Source organism: Prionailurus bengalensis, chromosome E1, assembly GCF_016509475.1.
Source record: "Prionailurus bengalensis isolate Pbe53 chromosome E1, Fcat_Pben_1.1_paternal_pri, whole genome shotgun sequence".
Taxonomy (NCBI): Eukaryota; Metazoa; Chordata; class Mammalia; order Carnivora; family Felidae; genus Prionailurus; species Prionailurus bengalensis.
In genome coordinates, this window is record NC_057347.1 from 44,309,706 (window position 1) to 44,330,160 (window position 20,455).

Consider the following 20,455-nt stretch of genomic DNA (forward strand, 5'->3'; position numbering starts at 1 on the left):
TTGTTCTCTGTATTTGAGTCTCTTATTGTTTTTATCTTATTTTTCCTTTCCTTCCCCTATGTTCATCTGTTGTGTTTTTTAAATTCCATATATGAGTGAAAACATATTTGTCTTCTTCTAACTGACTTATTTCACTTACACAATACACTCTAGTTCTATCCATATTGTTGCAAATCTTTCCAATTCATTTTTGATGTTAAGGACTGTTAGCATAAGAAAATGAAGTTTCTATGGAGAAATAGAAGACCTTTAAATAGTGGTTAAACCATTGCTAAACTCTTTGTAATATAAAAAAATCTGAAGAGAAATTTTGCATCTGTTCTGTTCTTTCTTTTACACTATTTTTTCTAAATTACATTTTAAAGCAATTAATGATGCCCTCAAATTTTAGGTTAAGCTGCCTTGCTATTATAGATTATACCACTGATAGATATGAAATTATTTTAGTTACAAGGCTTAACTAAGTGGTGAATATAGTATAATGAGATAATCCAGAGCTTTTAGCACAATGCCTATAGCTTTTAGCACAATGTTTGGCATATAAATAGCATTCAATAAATAGCACCTATCTTTGCTAATATTATATCAGTAGTGATAATAGCAAAAATTACATTTTATATTAGGAATGTGGTCAGAATTGGGCAAATGCCTACTTGCAGGTAAATTTTTAGAAAACCCTATGCCTATGTAAAGGTGTTGTACCCTGGTAGGCTATTGACACAAAATCAGCCCCTCCAAGAAAAGCTGTTGATTCTCATGATAAAATAACTTCTTTGTTTATTATATTTTTGCAGCATTCCAGAATGCCTTGAAGATTTTCTGTAGGATAAAAAGTGGTCGAGTTGCGACTGATGAACTGGCTGCTGTTTTGGATAGCATGGATATTCCTGTAATTCCTGAAACTTTTCAGGAAGTGATAAAACATGCTAGTATAGACAGTGAGTTATTTGAATTACTATGTAAATATATCTTTCTTGGATATCAGTGTTCTGATTCATCCTTTATCTCTCCTTCTTGATTCTTACCTCTTGCCACCTATCAACATTGCTTACTGGTGTCTGTGGTAAGAGATAGTCTAGAAAAATTAAATGAGAATTTTCTAAAATTATTAGATTTTGGTATGTTTGATAAAAATCTAAGAGAAAAATGTATTTATTTTCTTTTCAAACTTTCCTCTCTTTTCCATTTCTTGTTTGTGGAGAGATGGTTTCTTTAATGTCAAGGGCATTGGCTTCACAAACTAGGAGACCTAAATTTCTTGAATTTTTAACTTTATTAGATAGCTTTGATTACACAATCTTCTCATGCTATTCAGTTACTCTTTGCAAAATGTAGATTTTTTAAAAAACATTATGGATATATTTAGCAGATGTTTTGTATTATATGTTTATATGTCACCAGGGGGTGTCTGATAATAATGGAATGATAAATGATTGATTCATTGATTATCCATGTATTTAATGAGTCAGATAGTCATTTAATATCTACTGTGCTTGGAACTATGCAAGGTGATACAGAGATGAATAGAACACATTTCTTTTTCCAAAGGAGTTCACATTCTAGTGTGGAAAGAGTCAAATAAAATGAAAATTATAGTGTTGTATAGCAAATACTGTTATAGAATGTAGTTAGGCTGCAAATGTATACTGGAAACACCAGGGAAAGATCATCAGAGGATGTGATGTCTGAGCTAAATCTTGAAGGATCAATAGGGGTTAGTTGGTTGAAGGTGGTAATGAAGGTGGTAACAAAAGACATTTTAGACTGAGGGAACAGTTTGTGTAAATATGGCAGGAACATTATCAGACATGGCATCCTTTTCCATGGGCTTCCACAGGTTTTTGTCATTTGTCAGTGGTGGCTTTTAGGGGGTCTTTGGTGGCTGGGATGTGGTGTGAAGATAGAACCAGGCTGCATGAATTTTAGTAGGTAGTCATTTATGGTGAGTTCTGGGTTGATAGACGTAAGTGGAGGGATGTTCTAGAGCATAAAGATGCCCATAAAAGAGGGATTTTAAAGCTTAATCTCAAGTCATATTATTAAATAGCCTTTAGGGCATGCTCTACCAGAAGCAACAGAAATTACATATGAAACCACTGTGGCTTTTTTTTTTTTTTTTGGCTTATGGAATTCTGGTCTGGATTTCCAGGCTTTGTACTTGGGGAGCTAAACTGAAAAATTATGCTGATATCATAGATTGTTGTAGGAATTAAATAGAACCTATTGGCACTAGAATAGTCTCAAGAAATAGGAAGCAGAAACCTGGGAATTATCCTTGGCAACTCTGTTTTCTCTGTTCTCCTCATGCAACCGTTGTGAATTACTATTATTTTAAACTTCTAGATATCTCTTAAATCTCTCTATTTTCCACCATTACCTTAGTCCAAGTTACCATAATTTTTCTTTAGGACCATCACTGTTCATCCTAACAAGTCCACCCACATCCAGTCTTTTTTTTTTTTTTTTTTATGTTTGTTTATTTTTGAGAGGGACAGAGACAGAATGCGAATGGGTTAGGGGCAGAGAGAGAGGGAGAATCCGAAGCAGGCTCCAGGCTCTGAGCTGTCAGCAAAGAGCCCAACGGGGGGCTCGAACTCACGAGCTGTGAGATCATGACCTGAGCCGAAGTCAGACGCTCAACCGACTGAGCCACCCAGGTGCCCCCACCCACACCCAGTCTTATCCCCCTTAACACTACGGACAGAATGATCTTTTCAAAACACACATCTGTGGGGCGTCTGGGTGGCTCAGTCAGTTAAGTGTCCGACTTTGGATCAAGTTACGATCTCAGGCTTGTGGTTTCAAGCCCCATGTTGGGCTCTGTGTTGACAGTTCGGAGCCTGGAGCCTGCTTCGGATTCTGTCTCCCTCTCTCTCTCTGCCCCTCCTCCCCTCTCAAAAATAAATAAACATAATAAAAAAATTAAAAAACCCCACACATCTGATCATGTTACCTCCTTGCATAAACTCTAATAATACTTCTTGGGATGAAGAGCCCTTTAAGGTCACGTACAAGGACTTACAATGTCTGGCCTTTACCTTAGATCTCCAGCTTCATCTCAGACCACATTCTGCTTTGCTTACTGTGCCTTCTTAGAGTTTCAGTTATATACCAGGCTTCCTCCTGCCATAGCCTTTACATATATTCTTTTCTTTTCCTGGAGCATTCTTCCCCTCCTAGTGAATTACTACTTATACTTTGTATCTAAACTCAACTCTATTCTTTAAGGATGCTTCCATGACTTTTCTGACTAGGTCAAGGTCTCATACACTCTCACAGCACTAATCATAGTTGCAACTTTTATTTCTTATATATTTTTAAAAAGTTTTTCAGTGTTTATTTTTGAGAGAGAGAAATAGAGTGTGAGTGAGGGAGAGGCAGGGAGAGAGAGGAAGACACAGAATCTGAAGCAGGGTCCAGGCTCTGAGCTGTCAGCACAGAGCCCAATGCGGGGCTCGAACTCACAAACCACGAGATCACGACCTGAGCCAAAATCAGATGCCCAACCGACTGAGCCACCCAGGTACCCCTATTTCTTATTGTTTTGTGAAGATCTGTATCTCAGATAAGACGAAATACCAAGAAAGCAGATATCATGTGTACTTTTGCTCAATATTGTATCCTCAGTACTCCATACAGTGCTTATGGCACATATTAACTGCTCAACAAATATATGTTGAATGAATTAATAAGTCTCACCCTTCACTCCATCTCCTCCAACCAGAGAGAATAAGATTTTTTCATTTTGTCATTTTTTTTAAAAATTTTTTTTCCCAACGTTTATTTATTTTTGGGACAGAGAGAGACAGAGCATGAACGGGGGAGGGGCAGAGAGAGAGGGAGACACAGAATCGGAAACAGGCTCCAGGCTCTGAGCCATCAGCCCAGAGCCTGACGCGGGGCTCGAACTCACAGACCGTGAGATCGTGACCTGGCTGAAGTCGGACGCTTAACCGACTGCGCCACCCAGGCGCCCTCATTTTGTCATTTTTAATAACCTGGTTGTGACTTAAGGTAAAATTCCTCATAGGGGAGGTCCTTGTCTTTTGACTAGGAAAATCATTTTAACAGGTATGTTTGATTATGAGAGCTAAAGCCTATTGGGAGATACCTAGTTTGAGCAAAAAGGTAAGGTAAAGTACTCTATATAAGAAAACAACAGGAACTTAGAATACAACAGTGGCTAATCGGCAGCTGGAAGAGGAACACTGAGGGAACCTGAGAGTGGATGGGTGTCTAGCAATCAATAGAGAGTGGCTGTAGAACTCTAGGACAGTACTATGTAGTGCTTGCTGTGCTATAAAGAAATCCCTTACTCTCATTAATTTCAAGTTATCTAGTAAGAGTTGGTTATATACAATAGCCTTGTGTTAGTCATGTGGTGGGTGGATTTCAAGGAAAAAGGTCTGTAGGTTCTGTGTTAGGTAGGCTTGGGGTGGAGAGAAGATAGCACCTATAGGATGTGATAATGTGAGAGAGATCAGGAGTCCACGGGAATAGAAAACAAAACGAAAATCAACCGCCAGAGTATAAAACACTCAGGAATCTTCAAATTTTGGAGGAAGTATTGATTGCTGTTCATATAATGTATGGTGTGGGGTCGGGGCTATTTTACTTAAACATTAAAGGAAAGGACACCCTCAGAATGCCAGAAGTTTTGGGTTACCCCAGTAGGAGATATGGATTCTTCTGTAACAGAATTTTGAAGTAAGGAGTGATGTAAGTCAGTTATCCCGCTAGTAGAAGTCGTAGCACCCTGGTATAGGTACTGTTTTAACATCTTGTTTTTGTATTTGGTTTGGTTTTTTGGAGCAATACTGATAACATGGAGAATATCTTCATGAGTATGCATGATAAAGAGGAATGCCGCTGGAATTTGCAAGGAAGTCCAACAAGCATTTGCTTCATTAAGATCTGGCAAGAGGAATATGGAAAATCACTTGATGACAGTTCTGGTAGTTTGGTTTCTGAGATAGGATATTGGTGCGGTAGTTTTTTCTCTCGTGGTATTTACCGATCTAGTAATTGAACTGGGTGAAAAGTAGTAACTAGCACAATTTTTGATGAGAAGGTCTTTGATATTGTGGAGCTATTGTGGAGATTATGGAAATGTGTTAATAGTCATTTAACACCTTCAAAGTAATGTTGCCTTGAATATGACTTTGATGATGAGGATACTTTTTTTTTCACATTAGATAGTTACATTTTCCAGGTTGAATGGAAAGGAAAGTTCCAATATGAGCTTCCTCCAGAAGGACAAATGTTAAGTGTGGGAAGCTGTTTTGAACTTCTCTTATGAAGTAAATGCTACCTGTAACTATACTGATTGTCTCAGTCTCAACCAGGAATTATTCATTGAGGTTTTGATAAGCTAGATAGGGGTCAAAATAGTAATTTCAGATTCTGTAATGCTTATTTGGCCACCAGAGACTATATAAATGGATAGTATTTGTCTTAGAGGTGTGTGAGAAGTATTTGTCATTGCATAGAAGAAGGAATAAATTTGAGCGAGGGCTAGTAAATCTGTAAATGGTTGGCTACTGCATGCTCACTGGTCAATGTTGGACCTCTTTCCAGAAAGGGGAGTTCTTTAAGTAGAGACCAGATATAAACAATACAGCCTTCTCCATTGGATTACTTTATGGATGATCCAACAGAATACTTTTCACTGATCAAATTCAGGAGTTTGAGGACTGAAGCCTTGAATGATTTTAGGACTTATGCTTTGATCTAAGAACTTGGGATATGGACTCTATCTACAAAAGTTCCAGAAGTTCACTGGGGTGTTAGAACCACAATCAAGAACAGAATGAGAATAAATACCAAGAAAATAAAAAAACAGAATGTAAGAGTGGCGGCTGGGTGGCTCGGTCGGTTAAGCGTCCAACTTTGGCTCAGGTCATGATCTCGTGGCTCGTGAGTTCGAGCCCCACGTCAGGCTCTTTGCTGACAGCTCAGAGCCTGGAACCTGCTTCAGATTCTGTGTCTCCCCCTCTCTCTGCCCCAACCCACTTGCATTCTGTCTCTGTCTCTCTCAAAAATAAATAAACATTAAAAATAATTTTAAAAAAACCCAGAATGTAAGAAGCAGTTCTAATCAGAAGACAACTTAACATCAATTGGTCTAGCACTTCTTTGGTTGGGTCAAATACTTACTTGCTTTGCAGTGATTTAAAGTCCTGGACCTGACATAGCTTACCAATTTTCAAAGAAGCAGAATGAATCAATCTTACCCAACACCAAAACCATAGTGTATATAATAATTCTTGGACTCAAAAGGCACTTTAAAAACTGGCATCTTCTTTTCAGGGTCTTTGCTTATGCTTATAACTGAATAGTTGATTTTTTAGGCATAGGCTGAAGAACAAACCTAGTATTTTTATAAGTAGGTAAGTCAACACCTGGTCTTTCTCACCTTGGATGTCAAGCGAAGCCAGACATTTGGAGGCAAGAACTATTGGGTGTCCAATTGGAACAACATTATTTGAGGTGACTGTCTCTGACCCCATTCTCCATCATACACTGTCCAAGAAGGAAAATGGTTTTAGACAGAGGCAAGGGCAGGAATGGTAGGAAGTTATAATTATGGGAGTGCTGTACATGTGTAAGACGCTAAGTAAATGGTTTACTGCTATCCACAATGTAGACATTGCATGATTCTTTACAGCCTTTAGTATATTTATTCATTCAAAAATATTTTTTTAATTTTATTTTTTTAAATTTACGTCCAAATTAGTTAGTATATAGTGCAACAATTACTTCCAGAGTAGATTCCTTAGTGCCCCTTACCCATTTAGCCCACCCTCTCTCCCACAACCCCTCCAGTAACCCTCAATTTGTTCTCCATATTTACAAGTCTCTTATGTTTTGTCCCCCTCCCTGTTTCATCAAAAATAATTTTTAAAAAATAAATTTTTTAAAGTTTATTTATTTATTTTGAGAGAGAGACAGTGCAAGTGGGAGAGAGGCAGAGAGAGAGGGAAAGAGAGAATCCCAAGCAGGATCTGCACTGTCAGCGCAGAGCCCAACGTGGGGCTCGAACCCATGAACTCTGAGATCATGACCTGAGCCCCAATTAAGAGTCAAACACTCAACTGACTGAGCCACTCAGGTGCCCCTCAAAAAAACTAGTTTTTAAGTGCTAGGAAGTATATAATTTGCTAGGCATTGGGGAAACAAATGACATCCTGTACTCTTGAAGAGCTCACAATCCAGTGAGAAAGACAAAAGAGCTAAAACTTGAAATTCTACCTATAGTAAATTCTCAAAACACTATTTATTAAATGAATGAAATATTAACCTGATTACCTAGCTGTGGAGCTTAAAATGTGACTAATTTCTTTTGATGGGAAACTCTTTTATTAAGGGAAAAAGAAAATAATGGTCTTTTATGTTTCAGTGTGTACTGAGCTATTAACAATTCTAGATATTATTCACAACCTCTGTTCCTACTTTCACACATCTCTGTGCTGTTTTTGTATTAGAATGGGATGGAAACTAGATTTGTGTTCAAAAAAGAAATAACAGTACTTGAACTTACTCTTTCTATTACAGGTAACCACATGGTGGATATTAGAGATATTCTATTTATTTTGGATGAACTCCAGCACCAGTATGAAGATTTTTGTAAGTGAGCTCTCATTGCTACAGCAAGTATTATTTATAAATAAGTTGCCTTTAAATTAAATCCTAATTTGTAAGTTTTATCATATGGACTCTGAAAGCCTTCTCTGACCCCATGACTCTAACTCTTTAAAAAATTTTTTTTAATGTATTATTTACTTTTTGAGAGCAAGAGAGACAGAGCGTGAGCGGGGGAGGGGCAGAAAGAGAGGGGGAGACACAGAATCCAAAACAGGCTCCAGGCTCTGAGCTGTCAGCACAGAGCCCAACGCGGGGCTCGAACTCACACACTGCGAGATCACGACCTGAGCTGAAGTTGGATGCTTAACCGACCGAGCCACCCATGTGCACCACCCCCCCATTACTCTAACTCTTTAGATAAAAGTTTAAATCCTAAACATACCTAATCAGTATTGATTATGTAACTACCATAATTTTCTTTTCTCTTTCCCTTAATATTTTGCAACATGAAGTCAACTTTAAAACAAAATAATAACACTAAGAAAAAAAACCGTAATTTGCAACTTGTGGGTCATTCTGACATCCTGACATTGACAGTTAAAAATTTTTAATATAGGGGTGCCTGAGTGGCTCAGTCAGTTAAATGTCCAAATTCGGCTCAGGTCATGATCTCATGGTCCATGAGCTTGAGCCCCTCATCAGGCTCTGTGCTGACTGCTCAGAGCCTGGAGGCTGAGGCAGATTCTGTGTCTCCCTTTCTCTCTCTGACCCTCCCCTGCTTGTGCTTTGTCTCTCTCAAAAATAAATAAACATTAAAACATTTTTAAAAAATTGTTTTTAGTATATTATTCAGTATCATTCATGATTAGTTTTGTTTTTCTTCATTAAGTACGTTTTTAAAAATCTCTTCCTGTTGCACATGGTGTCACTCCCTTTTCTTTCTCTGTCCGGACATCCTTTGGTCAAGATTATCTATGTGTATAATTTTAAGCTCAATTTGGCTCAGTTGGTTGAGCATCTGACTTCAGCTCAGGTCGTGATCTCACGGTTCGTGAGTTCGAGCCCCGCATTGGGCTCTGTGCTGACAGTTCAGAGCCTGGAGCCTGCTTCGGATTCTGTGTCTCCCTCTCTCTCTCTTCCTCCCCTGCTCACAGTCTGTCTCTGCCTCTCTCAAAAATAAATAAAGATTAAAAAAGATTAAAAAAAAGAATTATATAGTTCTAATAAACTTGCTACAAATAGAGCAGGCTCTTGCCTGATCCTTTCCTTAGTTTCTCCAGAGGCAAACATTTTAGCTGATTACCTGATATTTGTCTTCATGACTGTAAATAACATGTTTGTATTGCTTCTTGTTGATTTTTTTTTAATTTTGGTTAGACCTAGTAAACTCCCTAATATGAAAAATAAGGATTTAGCTCTGTTTCATTTTCCCTGTCCCCACCACATCCACTTCCCATACCTATCCATCCTCCTAATATAGTCATAGGGTAATTGAGTAAGTTTTAATTCTGTATTTATGTTAATATATTTATGTACACAGTATTCACTGCTGAGCCACATGTAAGTATCTTGTGGCTACTTTCTCTTTATGTACAACTTTTCCCTCTTTGAGTTGTCTTACTTACTTATTTGCTTGGTTTAAAAAAAAGTATATATATTACTGATTGAAGCTTAAACTCTGCCAACTGTCTAAATATCCTCTTCGTAAGTTTGTCTGCACAAGGTGTTCTAGTAGTTTTGTCTTCTTGAAGAAATCTTTAGAGTATTTTGATGTTCTCCAGTATGAATTTGTTGCCCTCTACATTTTGTGTGCAACTGTCATCTTGAGATCTTTCTTCATTAACATGCTGGAGACTTTTCACTTCTCTCCTCCTATGACAGATTCTGTCTTCGTATTTTATTGATAGTTTGGGTACAGAATTCTAGATTGTAAATAATTTTCTATGTTTTCTAGTTTTCAGTATTGCCATTGAAGTGCAAAATTTTCTGACTCTTGACTTTGACACTGATTTTTTTTTTTCGAGCATATAGGATATTTTCTAGTCTTCTGAAAGTCTCCTTGAAAGAAGTTTCTTTGTAACGATTGTGCTGAATACAGCGTCCTTTGATTCTGGAAAATTAAAATAATTTGTTGATGATTTCCTTTCCTCTATTTTTTCTGTCTCTGTGGAAATCTTGATATTTGGATATGTGACATAATGGGATGATTCCTTTTTTTTTAACCTTTTTCTCTTATCTCTTTGTTATGCTTTATTTATTTATTATTTATTTATTTATATTTATTACACAAGTGGGAGTGGGAGAGGGGCAAAGGGAGAGGGAGAGGGAATCTTAAGCAGGCTCCACACCCAGCGCAGAACCCAACATAGGGCTCAGTCTCACGACTGTGAGATCATGACCTGGGCTGAAATCAAGAGTCGGATGCTTAACTGAGCCACCCAGGTGCCACTCTTTGTTATGTTTTCTGAGAGAGTTCCTTAAATTTATCTTCCAATGCTTCTATTTAGTTTTTCATTTGTACTTTTAAATTTCCAATAATTTCTTTCCCCTCTGTTATTTTATTGTAATATCCTCCTCTTATTTCATGGGCATTTCTATTGTTCCACAAACAGTATCTTCTGTTGCAACTAAGAACTTCTGTTGCAATGCTTTCGAGATTTCCTTTTTCATTCATATTCTGTCTCCTCCAAGGTATTTTTTTCTGTTTGTTTTTCATTTTAGGAGTGTTCCTCAAATGTCTGGTGATCTTTGGTTGTCTACTCATATTTGAGAATGGTGAACTCAAAAGCTATTTGGAAGCTCTGACACTGAGGGCAAAACTAGCTGATTATGAGCTGTAGGATAGTGATTCTTAACCAGAGATGATTTGGAGATTTCCCCCCGCCCCCCGCCCCGAACTTCCCCTTCCCCCAGGAACATTTGGAAACATTTGGAGACATTTTTGGTCATCACAATCTGTGTTACTGGCATCAAGTGATGAGAGGCCAGGGATGCTTCTGAGTATCCTACAATACACAGGACAGCTCTCTCAATAAAGAAGTATCTGTCTCAAAATGCCAGTACTGCTGAGATTGAGAAACCCTGCTATCGGGTCTGGCTGGGCTCTTTGCCTGGAAAACCCTTAATATGACTGTCTTTAGGGTATATTTCCTTTTGAGATGGTCAGAGTGTTCAAAGAAACTTTGAATATCCTTCCCGGAGGTATAGCCTTGCTTCATAGAATTCCAGGTGTTAAATAAGACGAAAGACTGAAGTTCCCATTATTCAGTGTAAGCCTCCCTCCGAGTTTTGCAGGTAATGCCCCTACCCTCTATTGTGTTTAGTATTCCATAATCCAGAGACCTTGTGTTTAACCCTTTCTGATGAATGGTCACTTTCCTGCTGGAGTAGGAGAAGATCAATAACTGGCTGTGCCCAGTGGATAAAAGTGAATATCTGGCCGTGTGAAGAGACCCTAGGTATCAAATTACTACTTAAAGGGATTTTAACCAGTTCTTTATTTTTAGCTTCACTCTGACCCTCACTTTTAGAGGTACCTAAATGCTACTAATTTATGAGCTTTTGGAGTTTTTGTGTTATGAATTGGGTTGCTTCTTGGCTTTCCCCATTCTGCCTTATGGTTCAGCCTTTTCAGGTCTACTAAGTTCATCAGCTTTCCAGATTCCAAAGTTTAATTGTAGTAGTTTCTTTTCCTCTTCTTTTTGTTATTATGGATTTGTGATGTTTTAAAAATTCCTTTAGTTTATTTTTGAGAGAGAGAGAGAGAGAGTGAGAGCGAGCCGGGGAGGGCAGAGAGAGGGGAAGACACAGAATCCAAAGCAGGCTCCAGGCTTCAAGCTGTTAGTACAGAGCCTGATGTGGGGCTCCAACTCACAAACCGCGAGATCATGGCCTGAGCTGAAGTTGGACACCTAACTGACTGGGCCACCCAGGCATCCCCAAAATTCCTTAGTTTAAATGGAGTGTTTGAAGGCTGTTCAATTTGCTACTATTACCTGAACGTTTCAAAGTTTATTTTGAATTCTAATTTTGTCTTTGATGTAGAAGTTTTTTCATTAATTTTTCTTTTCTGACATAGATATTACTAATAATCACATACCCACTCCCATGCATAATAATTCATGTTATTCATTCTTCTGTATCTTTGCTGATTTTTTTTTTTTTACTAGTTCTGTTATAGAGAAAGGAACATTGTCTCCAAATATAATTGTAGATTTGTCTATTTCTCCTTTCAGTTTTGTCAGGTTTTGGTTCATGCATTTTGAAGCTCTGTTGCTAGGTGAATTCACATTTAGAATAGTTATATCTTCTTGGTGAGCTGATGCTTTTATCATTATGCAATATGTATGTGATCACTGGTAATTTTCTTTTCTCTCAAGTTTACTTTTTCTGATTCTAATAGAACTCCAGTTTTCTTTTGATTAGTGATTAGATGGTAAGTATTTTCCATCCTTTTACTTTTAACCTTCTTATACCACCAGTTTTGAAGTATTTTGTAAACCACACAGAGTTGGGTGATGTTTTTTGTATTTATTTGTATAATTCCTGTATTTTATTTTTTTTTTATTTTTTTTTAAAAAAATTTTTTTTTTTCAACGTTTATTTATTTTTGGGACGGAGAGAGACAGAGCATGAACGGGGGAGGGGCAGAGAGAGAGGGAGACACAGAATCGGAAACAGGCTCCAGGCTCTGAGCTGTCAGCCCAGAGCCCGACGCGGGGCTCGAACTCACGGACCGCGAGATCGTGACCTGGCTGAAGTCGGACGCTTAACCGACTGCGCCACCCAGGCGCCCCAATTCCTGTATTTTAATTGGAGTGTTTAAATCATATGTAATGTAATTACTTATACATTCAGACCAGGTATACCATATTATTATTTGTTTTCTGTTTTTTCCTCTGTCTTTCAACCATTTTATCCCTTCTTTTTTGGGGAGCATTTTTTTAGTATGTGAATTTATTCTATATGTATTTTCACTATATCTCTGTATTTTTCCAGTGGTTGTTTTAAGGATTATAGTATACATACTTAACCTTTTCTAGTATACTAAAATAAATATTTTACCACTTCAAGTGGAATATAGAAGTTTTACCATTATATAGATCTTTTTACCCTCCCTCCATTAAGCTGTAATTTTATTATGTATTACCACTATACACACTGAAAACTTCAGACAATGTTTTATAAGTTTTGCCTTCAATGATCAAACATATTTTAAACTTCTAAGAGGAGAATAATAGTCTATCATAAAATCAAGTATTATAACATTTGAAATACTTTAAAATGTGTTATTCAAACGTAAGGTACTATTCTGAGCCGTCAGATGAATTTTATAAAGGAAGCCCCAGTGGGACATTGTATTAATATTTTTCTGAAGAGGTTATTTTATGTACAAACTATTTTTTCCCACAAGTACTGAGAATCTTTAGGAGAGTAAATATTTGTATTCTGATGTTAAAAACAATTTTTTTAATGTTTATTTTTGAGAGAGAGGGAGACACAACGTGAGTGGGGGAGGGGCAGAGAGTGAGGAAGACAGAATCTGAAGCAGGCTCCAGGCTCTGAGATGTCAGCACAGAGCCCAATGTGGGGCTCAAACCCATGAGCAGTGAGATCATGACCCGAGCCGAAGTGGGATGCCCAACGAACTGAGCCACCCAGGTGCCCCTGTATTCTGATTTTATAAATAAAAATTTCCCCACTCCAACTTCCTTATACTTCAGTATGCTCATAACTAAGGGATTTGTAGCTGTATTGGCATATTTAGCCTATAATCTTTCAAAATTGGCAGAGTGGGGAATGAGAACTACAAACTTCAGTAGGCTATCACTTTTGATTTGGTGTAACTTCAAATAGCTTTGGATAAAGGAATTTAAATATATTAAACCAGAAGATTATATTTAACCTAGTTAATATTTCAGTCTTAGTTATCAGCTCTGTTAGTTTTTCAACATATTAACCTTATTTAACTTTTTAAACTTTGTTTATTTAAGCACTTGATAATTTCTTGAATAGTTTTCATGAGGACTTAGTTGTTACTTTTTAAAAACTATTACAAATGGTACAGGTAAATAGAGTAATTAAATATGTTTCTCTTGCTTAGCAGTTATGGAGTCATCAGCCTTGGATGAATCTACTTCAAACAGAAAGTTATCAAATATATCAGAATGTTATCCACAGTATAGGATGAAAAGCAGTTTCTCTTCCAGACTACGTGAACCATCATTATTCCCAAAGTTAAATAGAAAACACCTCCAATATCATAAAATTATGGAGGATAATGATTACCTTGAATTTAAAAGATCAAAAACTCCTTTGCAAATAAAAAAATTCCTAAATGGGGTTGATAGCAGTGATATAGGATTCTGGGAACCATATTCAAAGGATGGCATAAACTTTAAGAAAAGTTCAGAGAAGATTGAAATTCATGACTCAAAGTCTACGTCACATAGCTTGAAGAGCATCACAAGCCTCAAAAAGTCTCTGGATAAAAGTGATCATTTTAGTATCCCCAAACTTCAGAAGCCAGCTGTGAGAAGGCATTCCAGCCTCCTAAAACAGGTTTCGTCAAAAGAAAAGATTGCAGTGAATGCTCTGGGTCAGTATCATATATGTAAGTCAAAATATAGGTCCTTGAGTTCTTGAGTCATCACAGAAACAAGCTGAATTAACCATTGATTAGACAGTTGTTTGCGTTTCATTTGTCAATACTATTGAGTAATCACCACTTCTGGTATATAGACCAGTGTATATAACACTGTGGTTTTAAGTTGTGCCTTTTCAGATGGTTGTGTTCCCTTTTTCAGATGCCTAACTTTGACCAAGAAGTTTATTCAGAGATTAATTCAACTCACTCAAGTTCCCTAGAAATAGAGGGCCTGTTTTCTTTTGGAAATGCTTGTTTTATAATTTTTAAACTAAATATGTAAGGAGTCTATGTGAAATTTTTGTTCAGGTTCCATCATTTAAATATGTGATATCTATATCCAATATGATATGATAATGCTTCAGATATCATCTCTTTTGGACATGGGAATATGAAGAAAGATAAAATAACTACTATTTTACAGTTTGGTTCCCCAGGGCTTTATGGTCTTTCTCAAAGATGAGCAAGGTTTTCCAACCAATATATAGTTTCCTCCTTCCATGGTACCTCTATCACAGAAGTCCTGTGTGTGGAACTTAATTAAATACTCCTTCCTATAGTCCTTGGCTGAAGTTACTTAAGTTGTTTATTTTCTTGAAAGTGACTTATCTTTTTATTGCATTTAATATTGAAGGTAATTGTTAAAATGAGTGCTTAGTGAAATACTAGTGGTTCTTACACAGTAATACCTATTTTAAACAACTCGGTTGAACAGAAAATGTGCTCTTTTAAGGAGGCACAACAATGTTCTTTCTGATTCCTTTACTGATACACTACTATTACTCTGTGCCTCATTCCTAATTCTGAGTTCTTTATATTCCAGTAAGATTAAAACCCTTGTTAAAGGAACAGTGGAGTAGTAGGCATTTAGCCCTTGGGTAGAAGAAGCCTGTGGAAGAAAGCGCTTATCTATCTTGCTGGTGTCGCCAACCTTTGCCATACTTAATATTCTTTGTAAAGAGAAGTGTGAAATAGTTTATCTGGTATAACTTCTCAAGATAAATTGATGGTAATTGAACATTTCTGAAATGTGACTGTCATTTGATATACATTTTAAAAACATTTTTAACTTTTCATTGTTATGATAATTTTTAAATCATAAGAATTACACAAAGGGAAAGACATTTCTATATACTCTTCATCTCGTTTTCCCAGGTATTAAGATCTTGTATAATCACAGTACAGTGAACTAAATCAGGAAATTGACACTGATACAATATTATTTATATTCTGAAGATCTTATTCAGTTTTTTTCAATTGGTCCATAAATGTATTTTTCCTGGTTCAAGGTCTCATCTAGGATCACACATTACATTCAGTTGTCATGTGTCCCTTAGTCTCCTCTGATCTAGGATAATTTCATGACCATGACACTTTCGAAGAGTATTGACTAGTTAATTTGTAAAATGTCCCTCATTTTGGGTTTTCCTTATATTTCTTCGTAAGTTCAGGTTATGCATTTTTGGTGGGAATTTCAGAGAAGTGATACTATGCCTATCTCAGTGCATGATATTAGGGGACTCACGATGGCCATGTGTATCTACTGCGAAGATTTTATGATTTTGAAGATTGTGAACTGAAAACATGGTAGCCTAAAATGATGGGAAGGGGAAGAACTCTCATTGTTTGCTTGGAATCCTGGAATTTAAACTAAACACTTTGTTGTTGTGATCTCTTGAACTCGTTCATTATATTTTAATCCGAACCAAGCAGCATTGGCTGGGTCACTGGAACAGGCTGTTCCTCCAAACAAGTAGTTTATAAACATTTATAGAACTTCAAGATTGTTTTCTGTTTGACCTATATGGGAAATATTTAGGTATAATGTAAGATACAACAGAAATACGAAGAAAAAAGCAGTCATATGAGGTAATAATAATTAGATAAAACTTGTTTTCTAATTGCTAAAGACTTTGGGTGCTAATTATTGCTTAAGACACATAAATTCTGTGGCTGAATAGTCTTCTACATTTTGTATATTTAGAAAACATCTGTGAAGCTATCAATAAACTCCAAGAAAATTACATTGCTGCAGAAGAATTTCAGTCCTTTTTGCCTTCAATAGGAGTTACTTTATCAGACAAAGAGTTCAAGGAGATTGTGGCAAAGACTACTCAAAATGGTGAGACTGATAATACCAAACTTTTTGAAAAAATTAGATACTTTTATGGGATAGTATTAAATGATGGAGTAAGTTCTCAACTAGGAATGGAACAGAATGGGCCATGCTAAAGAAGATTCTAAAAGAACAGATATAAAAATGGAAAGTGGAAAAAAAAATTCCTGGAAAATCTGCCCTAATGGATTGGTTTGGAGGGACTAGGCCTTTTATATCTCAGAATTGTTATGTAACACTCTATCACTATCCCTAGCTATGCCTTTCCATATGGGACAGGTACTGGAAAGGCTGGCCCAGTTGTAGGGAGGTTCAGGCAATAAGAGCACAAAATCCAAGGGGTACAAAAATCTCTGAGAAAATAGCTTAAGCATCCAAGAAGAAATAACTGGAGATTCCAAAATGGTAAGGAAGTGCTACAACTAGGAATTTAGGGCTAATGATACTTAACCAATCAAGGCAGATGATTAGCATCTAGATGTTAAATAGCATATCCCAGTCACCAGCGTAAGTTCAAGGCAGATTTTAAGTTTCTAGGAAGAGCTTTTGTATTGGAGAAGTTGTTTTATCATTAAGTAAGAACCATCCACAACACAAGTTCAGCTGAGGAGAGGGCAGAGGCAACATTTTGGGGAAAGACTGACTTGGGAATATGTTCTTGGGAAATGAATTCTTAGAACCTGAGCAAAATTTCTTAGCTAAAGCAAACGGGAAAGAAGATTAAAAAAAAAATCTAAGGTGTAGGTGCTACTAAAATTATTGAGCCCTTTCATGTTGCTTATCAGGATTGGTAGGATCACTGTGGAGGGTGTATATCTAAAAATAGGCAGTTAATTGGATCAGCTGATAGTAATGGGGACACTTGGGTCTGTCAGGATTGGTCAGTATTGTCAAGGTGTCTTAATGGATAGCATTTTGACTGGGTTTTCATGATGGTATGAAATAGACTCCTTAAGTTTCTCATGGCCCATATATATGGTCACCTTTCCTTTTTCCTATATCTATCAAAAATTGAGGACCTAGCTCAGTCCATTGCACTTTATAATAGGTATTTAAAAATTATTGAGTAATTATCAAAATGAAACGAACTGACCTAATTCAGAGACAGGATATGAAAGGAGAAATAGAATTATGATGAAGTGAAGAAGTAATTTTTTTCATAGTTGTATGAAACTATGAATTTACCTTTTATGCAAAAATATAAAGAATGCATGATCTAAAGTCTTTATTTTACAGGAAATGGAATGGTGAAGTTAGATGACTTTATGAGCGCTCTCTCCAAGGAGCAAAGTCTCCCTGAATGTGATGGTAGGTAGGAAATTTATTTTAAAATGATTTGGAGGAAAGAAGTGGTTAGGTTGAAAAGAGGTTCAACTGAACTGAGTTTGCTTTTTGGGTAGATACTTAATAGTTCTGAAATTCTCAGGCAAGCCATGAAAACTTGATGCATTAGGGTAGTGATAGCTAACTTGCTTCCCTCACAGAATTGTTAGATGGATTTTAAAAACTGTAAAGTACTACATAAATGTAGAGTAAGGTAATGAGGAATTCCAATAGGTGATTAGCCCCATTTTTAGCAATTGATGGGTGATTTGATTTTTAATTTATAAGGAACTTGTTTGAATGAAATACTGGTTTTGTTTCCCTTGTTTTAGAACATTTCTGAAAAAATTGTATTAAGCTATAATTTACATACATAAAACTCACTCATGCACTAATTTTCATGAAATGTATAGAGTCATACAATCAACACCACAATCAGTTTTGTTAAAAATTTTTGCTTGCAATGATTTTGGGTTTTTATGCAAATAATTATTTTTCAGCAAGATTAAAATGAGAAATGAAAGATACTAAGCCTTGCTGTTTTTATTTCTTTTTGTTTATTCATATGCTAAAAAGGAAAGATAAGCTTTTTGTGTCTTCCCAAAGGATTTCTCAGATAGAGAAAAATTAATCTAAAGGAAGAGATTTTTCTCTTATACTTACATGAAGTCTCATGTTAAAAACTACATTATTGTGGCGCCTAGGTGGCTCAGTCACTTAAGTGTCCAACTCTTGGTTTCGGCTCCGGTCATGATCTCACAGTTTGTGAGTTCAAGCCCTGTGTTGGACTTCTTGTGGACAACACAGGGCCTGCTTGGGATTCTCTCTTTCTCTCTCCACCCCTACCCTGTGTGCTCTCTCTCTCTCAAAATAAATAAACTTTAAAAAAAAAAAGCTACATTATAAGTTGTCACTTATGATGAATTGCTTAAGTGGTGTTCTTAAAGACACTATTAGCAAATTTCTTGAGTGCTTTACCTTGCAATCATTCATTCACGAACTCAGTCACCGTTTCATTGCTGTTTTGTGAAGTAGTGTCTTGGTTGTAGCCGACTCCTCCCTCCCATTTCCCCCATTATACTGTTTTTAAAATTTATTTTATTTTAACGTTTTATTTATTTAAATAATCTCTACACCCCACATGGGGCTCAGACTCACAACCCCAAGATCAATTGTCTCATGCTCTTTGGACTGAGCCAGCCAGGTGCCCCTAAAATTTATTTTTAATGGTGGTATCTAACACGTAACATAAAATTTGCCATCTTAACCATTTGTAACTGTACAGTTCAAGAACATTAGGGTTAAGTATATTCACACGGTTGTACAACGAATCTCTAGAACTTTTTCATCTTGCAAAACTGAAACTCTATACCCAGTGAACAACAACTACCCATCTGTGCCTCTCCAGCTTCTGACAACCATCATTCTAATTCTGCTTCTGTGAATTTGCCTACTCCAGATACTTGAGTGAAATCATATAGTATTTGTCTTTATGAATGAATGGCTTATTTCACTTATCATAATGCCCGCAGGATTCATCCATGTTGTAGCACGTGTCAGATTTTTCTTTCCTTTTCGTGCTAATATCACATTGCATGTATATGCCACATTCTGTTTGTCCATTCATCCATTAATAGACACCTGTGTTACTTCTACCTCTTGGCAATTGTGACTAGTGCTGCTGTGAATGTGGGTATGCAAATACCTCTTTGAGCCCCTGCTTTCAATTCTTTGGGATATATAATCAGAAGTGGACACAATCCAGGTTTGGAACATTTCCTTCACTCCTAAAATTCTCTTGTGCCCATTTACTGTTAATCCCTACCTCCATTCCCAGGCAACCACTGATTTGCTTTCTGTTTCCATAAAGTTGCCTTTTTTTTTTTTTAACATTTAATATAAATGAAATCATAAAACATGTGGTCTTTTGTGCCTGACTTCACTTTTTTTGAGGCTAATTCATGTTGTTGTATGTATCAGTGGTTTGTTCCTTTGTATGGTTAAATAAGTCCATATTACATTTTATAGGTATATTCCATTTTGTTGATGGTTCACCAATTTATGACATTTGGTTATTTGCAGTTTGGGACTGGTATGCATAATGTTGAAATTAACATTTGCATTGCAGTCTTTCTGTGGACATGTTTCCATGTCTTTTGGGTAGATTCCTAGGAGAATAATTGCTAGTGTGTATGGTAAATTTGTGTTTTACTTTTAAAGAAATTACCAAACTGTTTTCCAAAGTGGCTATACCATTTTCATTCTCACCAGCAATGTGTAAGGATTCTGGTTTCTTCCTATCCTCCACATTTAGGTATTATCTTTTTGTTTATAATCATTATAATAATTGTGTAGTGGAATTTCATTATGTTTTTAATTTTGCATTTCCCTAATGGCTGATAATGTCAAGTTTATTTGCACATGCTTACTAGCTGTTCATATATCTTTGGTGAAATATATATTCAAATCTTTTGCCCACATTTAGAATTCCATTTTGATTTATCTGTAGTGTTTCAGAGTATATCTCTTTGTATACCTTTTAAAGTTGTTGCTTCAGGTATATATACATAACTTATCACACTCTATTGGTGTCATCATTTTGCCAGTTCAAGTGAAATACAGAAGCCTTATCTCCATATACATCGCTCCCTCCTTTATGATATAATTACCTTAAATATTTCCTTCTATATATTTAAAACCACATCAGGTGGCATTATTTTTACTTCAACCATCAGACTTGAATAAAAAATTCAAGAGAAGGAAAGCCTACTATATTTACCCATATT

General features: G+C 36.4%; 1 protein-coding gene across 1 annotated transcript in view; it reads left to right on the plus strand.

Annotated features, from left to right (window-relative positions):
• The window catches only part of EFCAB13 (EF-hand calcium binding domain 13), a 101,850-nt gene that overhangs the window by 33,097 nt on the left and 48,298 nt on the right, over positions 1 to 20,455 (plus strand). The window contains exons 6-9 of the mRNA XM_043584901.1: positions 7,555 to 7,626; positions 13,688 to 14,182; positions 16,215 to 16,352; positions 17,583 to 17,654. Of these exons, the coding sequence (XP_043440836.1) occupies positions 7,555 to 7,626; positions 13,688 to 14,182; positions 16,215 to 16,352; positions 17,583 to 17,654 (777 nt within the window). The remainder of the gene's footprint in view (positions 1 to 7,554; positions 7,627 to 13,687; positions 14,183 to 16,214; positions 16,353 to 17,582; positions 17,655 to 20,455) is intronic.